At 52.9% G+C, this 16,063-nt stretch overlaps 1 protein-coding gene across 29 annotated transcripts in view; it reads left to right on the top strand.

Moving 5' to 3' along the window:
- LOC105473779 (kinesin family member 1A) overlaps positions 1-16,063 on the top strand; it is a 108,744-nt gene that overhangs the window by 16,387 nt on the left and 76,294 nt on the right. For 28 of the 29 annotated variants that reach the window (XM_011727784.2, XM_011727799.3, XM_011727798.3 and 25 more), the window contains exons 2-3: positions 7,211-7,377; positions 15,930-16,006. In XM_011727784.2, coding sequence (XP_011726086.1) covers positions 7,272-7,377; positions 15,930-16,006 — 183 coding nt within the window. In that variant the 5' untranslated portion in view covers positions 7,211-7,271. Of the gene's footprint in view, positions 1-7,210; positions 7,378-15,929; positions 16,007-16,063 lie in introns of those variants that run through there. The other variant, XM_024790395.2, reaches the window with a different exon arrangement.

Here is a 16,063-nt window from a genome sequence, read left to right as displayed (position 1 = left end):
AAGCCTTCTCCTGGGAGGATTTGTATGTGCTTTGTTAGGTGCTTTGGGTGCTAACTCCTGAGAACTACTCTGAGCTAACTTCTCAAATTTGGATTTCACTGATCATGCAGGTGTTGTAAATTTGAAACCCAAACTTTATGAGGACAGGCATCTGGCCTTAAATTCTCAGTAACACTGTTTTTTAGCCACCTAGAGCTGGGTGTCATTCAGATTAATTCCCCTGTGTTCCTTTTTTTACCCAGCCTTCCATTTCACAGAGGTTGTAGCTTTGAAGCATTCAATTTTTGTGGTGACTTGGTTCTATTCTCACTTTATGTGTCTTTGAGGTCCTACCTCCCATTCCCCCAACAGCAGGTGAAACCAAATTCTCTGGGTTTCTGGTATCGCCAAATGCCAGTAGCTTTGTTGCCACCTTAATTTCTTCTCCTTCATCCTCTTTTTTCTTTCCTTCTGAGGAGTCCTCTTATTTTCTTCTGATGTTTGTTATTTATCCTGAATTTCTAGGTGCTTTATAATGGAGGGTGTCTCACCCACCATACTGCAGAAGTAGAAGCCTCCATTCAGCCCTTTTGCTCTCTGTTGGGAAATATTATTTATATTTTATTTATTTATTTATTTATTTATTTATTTATTTATTTATTTATTTTTTGAGACAGAGTCTCACTCTGTCACCCAGGCTGGAGTGCAGTGATACGATCTCAGCTCAGTGCAACCTCTGCTTCCCAGGTTCAAGCAATTCTCCTGCTTCAGCCTCCTGAGTAGCTGGGATTATAGGCACCAGCCACTGTGCCCAGCTAATTTTTGTATTTTTAGTAGAGACGGGGGTTTCACCATCTTGGTCATGCTGGTCTCGAACTCCTACCTTGAGATACACCCACCTCAGCCTTCCAAAGTGCTAGGATTACAGGCATGAGCTACCATGCCCAACCTGGGCAGGAAATATTAATTTTAATGAGCAAACTGAGTTTTGAATTCACACGTACCAGTATTTGTCAACCAAAATGAGGAATTTCTATTTATGTTACCTCAACTGTTTGGTTATGATTTGTAAAATGATTCTTTTTAGGTTAAGTATGGACACAGTGTAGAACAATCAAAAATTTTATAAAATTTGTTTAGAAAATCAGCAGCCTTTGTTCCTCGTACCCAATTTCTTTCAACTCTTTTAGCCGTTTTTAAAGTTTAGCTATATATTACTAATTACTGTGCTTGTTCTGCTGATTCTTGCCTGTTTTAGCAGTTATGTAAATAGAATTATAAAATGTTTACCCTTTTGTGTTTGATTTATTGTTTTCAATGCCCTATTTGTGGTATTCATCCATTTATCATCTCTCCCTCCTGAAATGCCACAAAAATAAAGGTAAAGGTAAACTCAAAAAAGACCTAAACACTCCCATAATAATGAAAAAACAGGAGAGAACATTTAGCAGCCACGTTCCGGATGCTGAAAAGCAGACCCACGTGGTGTCCGATTTAGCAGATTCACAAGAGCAGAACCCCAGGTCCCTCCCAAGGCAAGCCTTTGTGACCTCCCAAAAGTCTTCCCAAGCCAACCACAGCTCCCTCGGGGACACTGGGGTCTGAACCAAACCGGGGATGACGCGGGGCCACCCTCCTCATCGCCGTGCCTTTAAGGCTGTGCATTTTCTCGTCAGTCTTGCTTTAACTAAGTTCCGCAGGACCTTTGCCACAGCTTTGACATGTATCTTCATTATTACTCATTCAAAATATTTTCTAATATCCAGTGTGATGATTTCTTTGACCCATGGGTTTTTAAAAATTGCATTGCTTAGGGTCCAAGCAATTGGATTGTTTTGTAGGTGATTTTTTTTTAGGGTATTGATGTATAGCATAATTCTATTGTGGTCAGAGAACATCTACCTTATAACTTGAATTGAAGATGGATATTTGTGGAAGTTTGCTTTATGACCAGCATATGGCCAATTTTAGCACACAGTCTGTGTGCACTTTAAAAGAATATGTATGAGGCTGGGCATGGTGGCTCACACCTAGAAAACCAGCACTTTGGGGAATTGAGATAGGAGGATCATTTGAGCCCAGGAACTCAAGACCAGCTTGGCTAACATAGTGAGACCCCATCCCTACAAAATAAAAAATAAAAAAACTAGCCAGGTGTGGTGGCATACGCCTATAGTCCCAGCTCCTCGAGAAACTGAGACAGGAGGATTGCTTACGCCTAGGATGTCAAGGCTGTGGTGAGCTAAGATCACGCCACTGAACTCTAGTCTCGGAGACAGGAGACTTGGTCTCAAAATAAATAAACAAAATAATGTGTACGATCTATATTTTCTCCTCCTCAGTGGCTGATAGAGCAAGCCCAAATTTTCATCCTTTTAATTTGAACTTCTCTGTGCCTTTGTATGTAGAGTCTCTCATTAACAGAATATAATTTTAAAATAATCTGGTCTGACAATTTTTAATGTTTTACTTGGTGTATTTAGTTCATACTGAGTTGACCTTTTATCTGCAATCTTAACTCTTTCTTTTCCACTTGATGTTATCTTTTCATATTCTGTTTTTCTCCTTCATTGCCTTCTATTGGATTCATAAAATAAATTTTAATTTTTGGGTATTTTTCTATTAACTTGTTAGTTATACATTAGTTTTCTACTTTCTAAATGATTAACTTAGCAATGACAACATGTATGCTTGACAATCGAATGTAAATGATTACTATGACCTCTTTCATGGTCATGTTGAAACTTTGCAACCTTGTCTTTTGGTTTCTATCATTTCTGTTGAGAATTCAGTTGTCAATTTCTTTTCTTTTCTTTTTTTTTTTTTTTTTTTTTTTTGAGATGGAGTCTCGCTCTGTCACCCAGGCTGGAGTGCAGTGGCACAATCTCGGATCACTGCAAGCTCTGCCTCCCAGGTTCACGCCATTCTCCTGCCTGAGCTTCTCTGAGTAGCTGGGACTACAGGCGCCTGCACCATGCCTGGCTAATTTTTTGTATTTTTAGTAGAGATGGGGTTTCACTGTGGTCTCAATCTCCTGACCTTGTGATTCGCCTGCCTTGGCCTCCCAAAGTGCTGGGATTCTAAGTGTGAGCCACCACGCCCGGCCTTTTTTTTTTTTTCCTGGCTGACTTTAAGCTTTATCTCTTTATCTTTGGTCCTAACGTTGTTGCAGTGCTGTGCCTTGTGTGGCTTTGTTGTTTGTCTTGCTTTGTGTTTGCAGAGTTTCTTGAACCTGTGGGTCGATGTGCTTCAGCAGCTTTGGACAATCCGTGGTCATAAGTTTTGTAAATATTGCTTCCAGGTGGCTTATGAATAACAGAATTTATTTTTCATGGTTCTGGAGGCTGGGAAGCTCAAGAGCAAGGCACATTGGCTGAGGATCTGCTTTCTGGCTCCTAGACGCCTTCTTGCCCTGTTCTCATGTGGTGGAGGGGCTGAGGGGTGTCTCTGGCGTTTCTTTCGCAAGGGCACTGATCCCATTTGTGAGGCTCCACACTCATGACCTAATCACCTTCTAAAGGCCCCACTTCCTAATGCCATCACTTTAGGGGTTAGGATTTCAACACAGGAATTTGGATGGGACAGGGGACACAAACATTCAGACCATAGCACCCCCATTCCATTTCTTCTCCTTCTAGATTCCAGTTACAGGTATGTTTGACCATTTCAGTGTGTCCTATACTTTTCTGGCTCTCATGTCTATATTTTCCATTCTTCTTATCTGTTTTAAATTTTCTATATTTCTATTACCTATCCTCCAGTTTACTAGCACTGTCTTCAACTGTGTCTAATCTCTTGAGTTCCTAATTTTAGTTATTTTGTTTTCCAGATCTAGCATTTCCATTTGATTATTTGTTATAGTTTCCAGTCTTCTGGCAAAATTATCCATTTTCCATTTATATTCTCTGTCCTTTTGCTCTTATTTTGAATATATTAGTCAGGGTTGTTATAAAGTCCTTGTTTAATAATGCCTAGATCTGGATCATGTGTAGGTATGTGTCTCTTTTTTTTTCTCTCATGTGTTTCTATTTTATTTTTCCTCTTTGTTTTTAATCAGAGTCCTTTTTTATTTTACACCTTCTAAGTTTTGATTGGATGTCACACATTGCCTATTAAAAGAATATAGAGTACAGAGTTTGAAAAAATAAAAATAAAAGAGTGTAGAGACTCCAGATGGCTTCCATTTTCTCTCCCAGGCAGCCAGACTGAAATCCGAATTAAGCCAAGTGAGGGCAGGTTGTAGTTTTCATAAGGCTCATCTGAGCTATGGCTCTGCCCTGCTCTTAGGTTTTGTGCCTCCCTGGGCTTTCAGCCAGAGCCTGGTGTGATCACTGGGGATCCTCCTCCTGGAGGACCCTGAACTCAAATCTTTGTTCCTTAGCATCTGAGACTGTGCAAGACTCCTCTTTGGTTTTCAGCTTGGGTTTTTAAAATCCCACCTCTCTTACCTTCAGAATTTGGCAAATGTCTTAAGGGAAGGACTAGGCATTTGGGGCATTTGTTCATTTTAGTTCTTTACCTCTCTCTACTGGAATCTTGGCCTCTCAAGTTTCTTTCTCTTGCCCAAAAGCTCTGCAGCTTCCTCAGTCCCTCAGCAACGGCTCTCTGTCTGGGAAGACTCCAGATTCCCGGTCTCTTGACCCATGCGCAGAATGCAAATACGCTCGGAGGCTGTGCTGCGGAGGCCAGCTCCCGTCTTGGCAGCCCCTCCTCTGGAATGTTGGCTTGCGGCTGCACACTGATTCCTTCACACACATTGCAGTGTGGTATCGGACCTCTTGAGCAGTGCATTGGTCGGCTGCTGGCCACTGCACACACCAAGCCGCCTTCGCCTTCCATGCTTTGTGGTGTGCATATTCCGCACCCCAGAGCCAAGAACAGAGGCTTCTCTGTGTCCTTGTAATGCATTTACATTTTAAAGATCAAGTTCTATATCTAGCTTTATTTTTCCAACATGGAGAGAACCAGTTGTCCCATACTGATCCTACGTCATTCCCTAAATTGCTGCGTTTTTCTTTAATCTGTGTGTATGTGTGTGTGTCTGCTTGTGGACACGCTTAGTCTGTTCACGTGTCATTTCTAGACTTTGGAAATTATTGTAGCTCTAGAGGATATATGATAGCTGGTAGGGGATGTTTCCCCTCTTTGTTCTCATTTTTCAAAATGTTCTTGTCCTGCCAAATTCCGTTGAATGTCCTGTTGGAATATTTTGCTTATTGGAATTGCACTGAATTTATATAGCTAAATTTGGGGAGAACTGGAAATTTTGCACTGTTGAATATCTGCTTTTCATCAATATTTTCTTAATCTCGAAGTATTTCCGATTTCAGTACTTGGGATTACTGAGTCAAAGGATACAGACCTTCCTAAAGGTCCAGGCCGTGCTGCAGAATGGCTGCCTAGAAACCTTGCGGGATTTGTGCTCCAGCCAGGGACTCGTGAGTTTGCCTGTTCCTCTCTCCATCCCGGCTGGAATGTCCTAAGACTTTTTCCAGTTTTGAAAGTGCAGGGATTTTCAACACAAGGAAACACAGATTCTCAGAGGTCATCCCTCCGTCCACGCTGGCGGCCACTCCTGGCTGTGAGGAGAAGAGAGAGTTGGCAGAAGCACTCTGGAGTGTAGACGTGGCTGCACCTTGTGGCTCTGAGGGGCTGTGGTGTAGCTGGCATGAGTCCAGCCACATCAGGAACTTGTCCCCACTTAGTCATAGGGTGCCCTGGCACTTCCTCCTCCCCTGTAGCCTCTGGAAGAGCTGTTTGCCTGAGGGACAGCCCTGCCCCACATCCAGCCTGTTCTGCAGAGGAGTTCTGGGGATCCTGGGGAGTGGCCTGGGTGGAATCTAGGAGTTCAGCATCTGCCTTGGTCCCAGGCTCACTGTGCCCCCTTTCCTTCTGCAGACAGAGCCCTCCTGCTCTTGATCCTGGAGCTTTCAGGGGCAGCCCAGAGGGGCTTGTCCCTTCTTCACAGCTATGAGGCTGGGGCAGTGTAAGACGGGGGCTTTTGGCCCGATTCTCCCAAGGGTGGCACTTATGGATGGGGACGACCAGGCAGAAGGTCGCCTTTTCACAGAATGTCAGTGTGGAAGGGTTTCAAGGAGGCCACCTAGCCTTTGCTCTACTTGGATGCCTCTGGTGATGTGGGACTCACCATTGAGCGGGCACCCTTGAGCGTTTAGATACCAATTGGCAAAAACCTCTCGTGTCAGGTTGCATTAATTCTGTTTCATGGAGCTCTGGCTGTTCCTGTAACCAATAGCTCTGTCCCGAGCCTGTTCCTGTCCCTGTGCCCAGGAGCCCCATCCTTCAGGCCCCAAGCCCCACGGGGGCAGCAGCAGCGTCTGACTGGTCAGCCTGGAAAGACCTTTTGCAGTGGCTGCTTCGTCCCTGTTTTGTGGGGAGTTTTCATGAGCCTTCCTCAGAGTCCCAGCGCCCGAGAGGCCAAATCATTTTGGAGTTCCTGACCACCACCCTGTCATTTCACAGACGGTAAACTGAGGCCCAGGAAGCTGAGTCACACCGCCGGGGTAAAGGCAAGGCCGAGGCTGGTCCCCCAGCCCTGGCTTGTACTGAATTTCCCATGTCTCGCGGGCTGCTCCTCCTCAGTGGGGCTCAGGAGTGTTCCTCGCCTCCTTCTGCATGAATTACCAGCAGGAAATTGGGCTGAAAATGTTGGTTTTTGTTCCATTGCTTGAGGCTGTCTATCCTGTTCATTTCTGAGTAAGGTTCTCTTTCTTGCTAATCCAGAGACCATGCTACTGCTGACGTGGCTATCAGCTGGTGCTTGGTGCGGAGGGCGTGATGGGGCATTCTGGAACACTGTTCCATTTTAAAGCATCCTTGACATGCTGATCTGGAGCCAGCACTGGCTCTTGGGGCCTGCGCGGACCTGTCATGGACCCACCAGGGCCTGCGTCTGCAGGGGAAGACCCTTCTTAGGGAATTTGCCATGGGTGTGAAGGCCACCTTCACGTTCACACCCAGGTCGCTCTGTTTCTTTCGTTGGGTTCCAGCTTCCCCAGGCTCGTGAAGCCGGCTTCCACTGGTCCCGCTGGGCTCCTGCTTTCTAGAATTAATCTGTGTTGCCCCCTCTCCTTGTGGATTCCACCCCATGCATGTGTCACGTGGGGGCTTTGGAGTGGAGTGGAGAAGACCTGCGGCTTCAGCTGCAGCCAGAGTGCCTGTCCTGCCTCTTCGGATATTGTTTCTAATTCATGTTTCCCTTTTTTCCAAGGTGTTTCCCTGCACACTGGGACTCCCACTACTGCAAAGAGTGACCCACGAAGGCCACAGCGATGGCCGGGGCTTCGGTGAAGGTGGCGGTGCGGGTCCGCCCCTTTAATTCCCGGGAAATGAGCCGCGACTCCAAGTGCATCATTCAGATGTCTGGAAGCACCACCAGTGAGTATCGGCCTGCATGGCATCGAGGTCGACCACGGGTTGCTGGGGGCCGTGGTCCTGTGCCTACGGGCCAGGCTCCGTGGTCAACCTGGCCCCAAGAGCAGTGTCCATCTTCTTGTCTATGTGGTGTGTAGGTGTCCTGGGGCTGCTGTGACAAACCGCCACCAATGGTAGTGGGTTTATAAGAGTAGAGATTTACGCTCACAGCTGTGAAGGCTGGAAGTCCAAAGTCAAGGTGCCAGCAGGGCCTCACTCTCTCTGAGTTCCTAGGGAGGACCGTTCCTGCCTTCTCTGGGATCTGGTGGTTGCCAGCCACCTTGGCCTGCAGCAGCGTCGCTCTAGTCTCTGCTTTTGTCATCACGTGGCCTTCTCCTCTGTGTGTCTGTGTCTCTGCTGTCATGTGGCTTTTTTTATAAGGACACCCGTCACTGGGTTTGGCTTTCTTATAAGGACACCCATTTGTTTCCCCACATATCCAAACCATATCAGCATCTTGGAGCAAGAACCAATTGTCATCTCTCCGTTCTGTGGCTGGCTGGGCTCAGCGGGGCAGTTTGTGCTGGGGCCTCTGGTGCAGTTGCAATTGCTGCTGCTGTCACAGGATCAAGTAGTGTCAGCTGTGCTGAGTGGTGACATGAACAGCCACCTGGTCTTCGGGATGTGGACAATGACAGCCTCCCCATTCACAGGTGCCGTGCACCCGTCCAACATGCCGTCATCTATTATCTACCAGGTGGGGAGGGGGGTGCCCCAAGGGGAGGACACTCAGGTCCCAAAGAAGCTTCCTCCCTAGGTTTGGTCTCCGAGGCCTGCTCAGGGACTGGAGATTCAGGTGTCACTGGGAGTGTTCCAGGCTCTGTCAGGTCCTGTGGAAGTGAGGGCTCTGCTCGGACCCTCTGTCTGGCCTAGGGGTGATCCTTCCAGAAGCCTTTGGAGCTCTGTGGCTAATCATGGTGCAGTGGGCAGGCTGGGGAGACCCTGCTAAACTCCAGGCTATGGGGGCTGCTGCGGCTGTGGGACCCCAGTGCACTTCGGGGTTGCATCCTGACTGTTCGTTATGGTGAATTGTTTTGTCTGCTTGGTCCCTGGAAGCAAACCCAGAGATGAGGATTTGAGCGCCAAGAGTTTATTTGGGAGGTGGTCCCAGGACGCATGGTGGGAGAGTGGGGAGTTTGCGGGGAGCTGACAGAGGTGCGTTTGTAAGTGGGTGACCTCCGTGGCCGGGGGCCTGGCCTTGCTGGGGCCCTCGAACGAACACAATGCACCTCCAGGTTGTCCTGCCCAGGAAGGTGAGTTCTTCTCCAACAATGCTCGCTGCGTTAGCCGACTGCAGCCCTGGCCTTTTGTGATCGGAGAAATTGCTCAGGTGGCAGGACCCTTGTCTTTAAGTGGGAAGCCTCGGGCTGTGCAGAGCTGTGACTCTGGGTGCGAAATGTAACCTCAGGTGCGAACCACGGCTCTGGGTGTGAACTTTGACTCCAGGTGGGAACCATGACCTCTGGTGAGCACTGTGGCCCTGGGTGGGCAGAGGGCGCCTGTGCCATGCCCCAACGGGCTCTGCTGTGTCATTGTAAGGTGACCCAGGACATCAGGAAGGGCCCTGTGAATCCCCTTCCATCCTCCACTGGGTGACAGCAGCACAGTTGCCACCTTAGTGTTGCGTGTGGGTCATGGGGAGCTCCATGGTTGGCACAGTGACAAGAATCAGACCCGTCGAGCAGCTGAAGATCACCGGAAGCAGAGTGGATGGAAAAACAAAGTCTCAGAGATGGGATCCTCCTGCCCCTGAACCTTGGGAATGGCCCAGCCTCAGGCCAGACCCTAAATGACAGGGTTAGGCAGTTGGGCGGGTTGGGATGGGTGTCACAGAAGTGATGGCCAGGGTGGGCGAGGGGCCCCCTTGCAGCCTCCGACCTGCTCCCTGGCCCGGCCTCCAGGTGCACTGGGTGGGCGGCTGCCCCATTTTGCATTTCCCCTCATAGGATCCAGAAATGGGAGGGTGCAGCCTGGAGGTGAGCCAGCATTGCCAAGACCTCGACACTGGCAGTGCTGCCCACCTGGTGAAAGGTTGTCTGGCTGAGGCTGCACTGGCCCAGACCCCACAGAGCTGCCGGTTCAGAGACAGCAGTACAGGCTTGGACCTGAGACCTCATGCCCCAGTGGTTTTTACCTGCTTCATGTCACCCTGTCCTCTGGCCCGGAGAACAAAGGCTGAACCAAAGCTTTTCCCCAGGGCTTAGGAGCCAGAGGCCAGAGCTGTGTCTGTGGGCAGCCATGTTTCCTTTGGCCAGTGAGGCCAGCGAGGTTGAAACCTGAAGCGAGACGCCCTGCTTCAGATGCTTGGATCCTGTCCTGCCCTGAAGACATTGGAGTTCTGGGATTTCGCCTGTGTGCCAGCAGCCTCTGCTCCGAGCAGAAGTCCAGGCAGGCCAGGGAGGTCAGGAGGGGAACGCAGGAGCCCCTACACTTTTTTTTGGGCAACTGCTAGGTCCTGAAGGAAACGCCCCTTCTCAAAGGTGAGCACATGCAAGACACCAACCTCTTCCGAGGTGCTGATCTTCCGGGGATCACCAAACTCAATCAAACATCTGCGGAGTTGCAGCAAAGTTCTGAAACCAGGGAGGAGGGATGGGCCGTGGACCCAGAATGGGGTGGAGAGCCCGCCAGGGTGTTTCCTCCAGGACACCTGGAATGTTTCAGACGTCGTCACCTTCATCCTCGGGAAAATGAAGAGCCACAGAGCCAAGACAACACATGAGATCAGTGTCCTGCCCACTGTAGCCAGCGACGCACCAGGACAGCCAGGGCCCCAGGTCGGCCCACGTGTAAAAGGCAGGTTGTGAGTGTGGCAGGGACAGGCACCCAGGCCACTGGCGGGGGGCGCGGCCTGGTGATGTATATCAGACGTGTGATGCCGACCTCACCAGGCTGCTTGCGTGAAATGCAACGAAGATTATCCAGCAAGTGTTCAAAGGTGTGCATTTGAGACATTCACCCTGGTGCTGTTTTACCAAGCCCGGGACAACTGCCCAAATGCCCGCCAGCTGGGAGCTGCTGAAGGGATGTTAAGTCTGTCCCAGCAGTGGACTCGAGTGCTCCTGAAAGCTTTGTGCTTACAGCCTTGGGAAAATACCACACAATGTTGTGGGGAAGGGGGCAAAGGTCAGCACAGAGCCCAAGAGTGAGACTGTATGTAGGTAAAGGGCAGATGGGCACTCGCTGCAGGTCCTGTGTGCACCGGATGTGCGTGTGCGTGGGAGACAGTGAGGTGGGGTGAGGGAAAAGAGTGGCAGAAGAATGAATAATCAGGAAAAATCTCTAGCAAAGCTTTTTTCATTTTGGAGAAAGCAAACCAGTGGTGGTTTTGGAAGAAAGTGCTGGAAGCTATGTCAGAAATCTGGGTGACGGGCTGAGGGAGCTCAGGAGAGAAGGACGTCCCCTGGCCCTGACGCAGGGAAGCCGGAGGAAGGTGGTCATGGGCTTTTCTCCTGGTGGCTGAGGGACCAGGGTGTTCCAGAGGGTTGACCTGCCCCAGAACAAGCCCAGGAGGACACCTGCAGACAGGGCATGAGAGGGTGCGGGTGGTGCCCACCTGCCAGAAGCACCCACAGGAGCCACTGTCCCTGGTGACTTCTCAGCTGCTGCTCAGATCGATAGAACCGGGAGTGGCTGCCCTGGCTGGTGTGCCAGGCCCCTTGGAAGATGGTGGGGGTTGTGCCAGGCCCCTCAGAGAATGTCATGGGGAGGTGACCTGGACAGCCTGCCCTGCCTGCCTGGTGGAGCTGCTGACTGTTCCTGGAATCTCAAAACATGAGGAGAGGCCCCACTCTCTAAAGCGTGCCTTGTAGCTCCGCTGTGATGCAGAAATTAGAAGCATTTGAAAGTAAATTTAACTGTCATCCTGTAATCATCACCTGTATAAATAATCCTCTTCATTTGAACACACCAAACCTAGCAGTTTTGTGTGCTGGCCTAGCTGTCCGTTAGGCGCACTTTGGTCCGGCCTGGCTGAGCTGGTGTGGGTTGGCCTGGGGTCAGAAGTTGAGCGTGTCCTCCTCCTGTCTCCTCACGTCACATTCTCTGCGCTGAGGACCGGAGGACATGAGGGCCCTGAGCCTGCCCAGCCATTCTGCAGATGCTGGAGGCTGGCTGGGGACGCGGACCCTCAGCCATGTGCGGCCCCTGAAGTGAGTTCCTGGAGTGAGGGGCCTGGCTGCATTCATGACTTACTCACTGTGTGACACTGGCTAGATGGCATACCTTTGGGCCTCCGTTTCCCCGCCTGTGCAGTAGTGAGGGATGGTGCTGGGTACTCCCTGAGATCCCCAATCATTTCTATACTCTTCTGGCCATGCAGAGGAGGCCCAGGGTTGGGGTGGCCTCTCATCCCTGCCCTCGCCCACAGGTGGGGACTTGGACCCAGGGTGGGCGTGACCCCAGGTCCCTGGCTTCCACTGTGGGCTCCCCTAATCCTGAGCAGTCGGGGAGCTGGACAAGCCCCTCCACACGGGCAGCAGTGGCACCATATGGTCCCTGGGGCTGCTGTTACAAAGGGTTACGTACTGAGTGGTTTCAAACGACAGAAATGTCTCCCCTGTTGTGGAGGCCAGACTCCGAGGTCCAGGCACGCTGCAGAGTGGGCGTCTTAAACAGCAGATGCTCCCTTCTCGGCGGTCTGGAGGCGGAAGTCCAATCAAGGCACCGCAGATCTGGATTGTGAGAGGGCTGTCTTCCCAGCCTGCAGACGCTGCCTTCCTGCTGTGTCCTTGCCTGGCCCAGGGAGCTCGGGTCCCTTCCCCTTCTTTAAAGTCACTCATCCCACCATGAGGTTCCCGACTTCGTGGCTTTGTCTCACCCTCACCACCAAACAAGGCCCCATCTCCAAATGCCATCTGGTTGGGGGTCAGGGCATTGCATATGAATCTGGGGACACGCTCGGCCCACAGCAGGCTCCATCAGGGAGAGCCAGCTCAGCTCAGCCCTCACACCTGGTGCTCAAGGCTGCAGGGACGCTGAGACTCTGAGAAAAGGGCTGTGTTCCATTCCTTTCCTGTCCCGCTTCCTCCAGCTCCCCCCACTCCTCCCTCTACCCCTCCCTCTGTCTCTGTTGTCTCAGCGTCCAGCCCTTTGCAGGCCCATGCAGAGCCCTGGGAAGGCTGCCTGATACTGGGCACCTCGCCGGCCTCGGAGGGGCCCAGCTCTGGGGGCCTGGCCAGAGCCTGGGGCGGGAGGAGATGGGGGCCCTAAAGGGGCTGGTTGAGGAGCCCAGCCCAGCAGGCCCCAGGAGGACCTGTTTCTCCCTCCTCCTTCCTCAAACCTGCACAAGGAAAAAATTCCAGACCCTGGCAAAAAAAAAAAAAAAAAAAAGCTCTTTCTCCAGCAGAACTGGGGAGGTCTCTGTGAGAAGCAGGCTACTGAAAGAGGGGCTGCCTGTCTCCACAGGCCTGGCGGACCTCAGGGCTGGGAAGTGTTGCGGGGACCCTACCTTCCAGTCTGGCTGTGTGTCGTGTGACCTGGGGAGAGGACCTCCCCTTTCTGGAGCTTGGGGCCCATCTGTAGTGACAGAGGATGGTTCCTAGTCACAGCACGGGGTGTGGGGAGGGTGGCAGGGCCAGGGTGGGGTGGGGTCCCAGCCACAACGCAGGGTGTGGGAAGGGTGGCAGGGTCAAGGTGGGGTGGGGTCCCAGCCACAACACAGGCATGGGAGGGGATGGGTCAGGGCCAGGATGGGGTGGGGGTCCTGGACACAATACATGGCCTGGTGGGGGTAGGGGTAGGGGCAGGGCCAGGGTGGGGTGGGGGTCCCAGCCACAACACAGCGTGGGAGGGGATGGGTCAGGGCAAGAGTGGGGTGGGAGTCCCGGACACAATACATGGCCTGGGGGTGGGGTTGGGGACAGGGTAGGGTGGGGGTCCCAGCCACAATACAGGGCCTGGGATGGGGGTGGAGACAGGGCCAGGGTGGGGTGGGGGTCCTGGTCACAACACAGACCTGGGAGGGGTTGGGGCCCAGGCCATTTACAGCTGTGACTGGGCCCCACTCCTGCCCACTCACCCATGCTGCCCTCTGTCCCCCACCTACCTGGCATTCCTTGGGTACCACCTGTGCCCTGTCCTGGGGACCCCCACCTCATAGAGCTCATGGCCCATGTGGGGTGTGGCACCAGGGCTTCATCTGAGCAAGGTTGGCCTCTAGGGCTGGACAAGGAGCAAGAGCTAGTGGGGGTGTGGGGATGGGGTCCCAGCCTGTACAGGGAGCCCGACCTGGGTGCAGGGGGGTGAAGCGAGGGGGTGGATGGGGCAGGAAGGGGTGTGGGGATGGGGGCCAGGCCTGTGAGGGGAGCCGGGCCCAAGTGCAGCAGGGTGAGGGGGATGAGGTGGACGGGGTGGTTGTTGCTGGCTTGAGCAAGGGGTCCCAGGCCTCTCTGTCAGAGCTGGGGAGGCCCAGCCGGGCTGCGCTCAGGAAGGCGCTGCAATTGTTTCCACAGGGCTGGTTGATCCTTGCTGGGGTTCCGGAGGTGGCACCATGGGTGCCGTTGCCTGGGTCCTGGCCATTGCCTGGGTCCTGTAAGGTGTTGAAGTCAGGGCAGCTCGGCCTCCTCTCTGCCTCTGCTCCTGGACAGCACGGACGTGGCCTCTCTCACCTCCGAGGATAGGGCTGTGATGGTCAGTGCCCGGCTCCCTCCTGCTGGCTGCCCAGGGTGCCTGGGTGTTTCCTGGAAATCCTCAGGCCAGGGATGGGGGTCCAGTTGGGACCTGAAGTTGGATCTGCCCTGGGGACAGGGCTGCCAATGATGTCTGTGCTGTCAGCAGGACGCTTGGCCAGAGAACACAGCCCAGGTGCCTGCCGCAAGACCACCGAGCCTGGGGCAGCAGTAGAGTGTGGACAGGCAGAGGGGGTCTCAGGGCCCCGAGCTGCCATAAGGAAGCACCACAAACAGAAGTGTACTATCTTGTGATTCTGGAGGCCAGAAGTCTGGTCTGAGATCAAGGTGGTGGCAGGGGTGGCTGTTCCTGAGCCATGAGGGGCACTTGTCCAAGCCCTCCAGCTTCTGGGGCTTGCCGGCTGCTTCTGGCATTCCTAGCTTGTCATCACCCTGATTTCTGTCCTCGTGCTCTCATGGCACCCTCCCTGTGCACATCTGTCTCCAAATCTCCTCTTTTATAAGGACATGGCAGCACTAGATTAGGGCCCATCTTCACAGAGTAGGACCTCATCTTAACTAATTAACATCTGCAGCAGCTTTATCTCCAAATGTGATCCTATTCTGAGATACTAGGGCTAAAGACTTAAAATATGAAATTGGGGGAGGGGGACGCAGTTTAGGTCATAACTGGAGTATTTTGTTCTCCGTGGTCCTGGTGGCAGGTCCCCAGGGTGCATGCTGGCGCGGAGGGTGCGGGCATCCTGGAGGCTGTGCCGCTGGCCCCCAGCCCACGTTGGCTGAGAAAAACCAATCCGGGGCAGACAGAGCCTCATCTCCAGCCTTCATCTGCAAGCACGGGATGGTGCCGTGAGGGCTTCATTGTGCGGGTTTGCTGATGTGAGGGTGATGGTCTCCAGGGGCTCCCTGACCAAGATTGGCCAGTGTTCCTCCTGGGGGTGAGAACCTGGGAGGGGACTGCCTCAGGCCTCCAGGCCCCTGTCAACACTGATTCTGGGCTCAGACAGTGTTCCAGGGGGCAGCGGGTCCTGTCATTCTGGCCACTGAGGACCCACAGCCTGCAGGGTCCAGACCTGTCCAGGGCCAGGGAAACGCTGGGAGCAAGGATGGAAGGTGGCGGTGGGCGTGCTGCATCCCTGAGACACCTGCAGGCTGTGTGGGTGGGAGGAGCTCCTGGGAGGATACTCACACTGAGACTACTCCTGGGAAATCCCCCCAGGCGCCGGCTGTGGGCAGCGACATCATCACGTGTTCATGGATTTGTTCTGGGTTTGATGAACAGACATTCTGCGAGCACTGCCTGAAGCCAGCCCAGGGTGCCTGGGACTGGGCTTGAAGTTGGGTAGAGGAGGGAGGGGGAGGAGGGCCTCTGGCAGAAGACAGTCCCATAGAGCTCTGTTCAGAGTAGCAAGCCTAGAAGAACCACACGGGCATGACACAAACGTGATGGATGTCCAGGCTTCCAGCGCTTCTCAGGCACGTGCATGCTGAGCCCGAGCGGAAAGGCCTGGGCAGGGGGCAGGGCAGGGCTGTGAGCCCAGGGTGGACTCCAGAGATGGAGGGGCTGTGGCTTGCAGGTGGGAAGGATCCTCCCTGGGTGGCTGCCTTTGAGGGGAGCCAGTTGGACTTTGCGGGAGAAGGACGCAGAGCCTTGCAGGCTGATATGGTGGTGCCCTCAGGCATTTGTATATGGCAGGGCCCACCATAAAGAGGGGCAGAGACAGGTCGTCTGCCTGGGAGTGGGGTCCTAGGTCCCCTCCAATTTGGGGACCTGGCTTGTCTGGGGCCCAAGGCCTCTCAGGACGACCTCCCAACCTTGGACTGTAGATGCCAGCTAGTCAGGGTCCCTCTCAGCACCACGCTGACCACCTATGTTCCCTCCCGCAGCCATCGTTAATCCCAAACAGCCCAAGGAGACACCCAAAAGCTTCAGCTTTGACTACTCCTACTGGTCGCACACCTCGGTAAGCCGGGACCCTGGGTCGGGGGAGGCGGGCAGCAGTGTGCAGGCCATGTGGCCC

Source organism: Macaca nemestrina, chromosome 11 (assembly GCF_043159975.1).
Source record: "Macaca nemestrina isolate mMacNem1 chromosome 11, mMacNem.hap1, whole genome shotgun sequence".
NCBI lineage: Eukaryota > Metazoa > Chordata > Mammalia > Primates > Cercopithecidae > Macaca > Macaca nemestrina.
The sequence above is the reverse complement of the archived record's forward strand: the minus strand, read 5'-3'. Positions and strand labels throughout refer to the sequence as shown.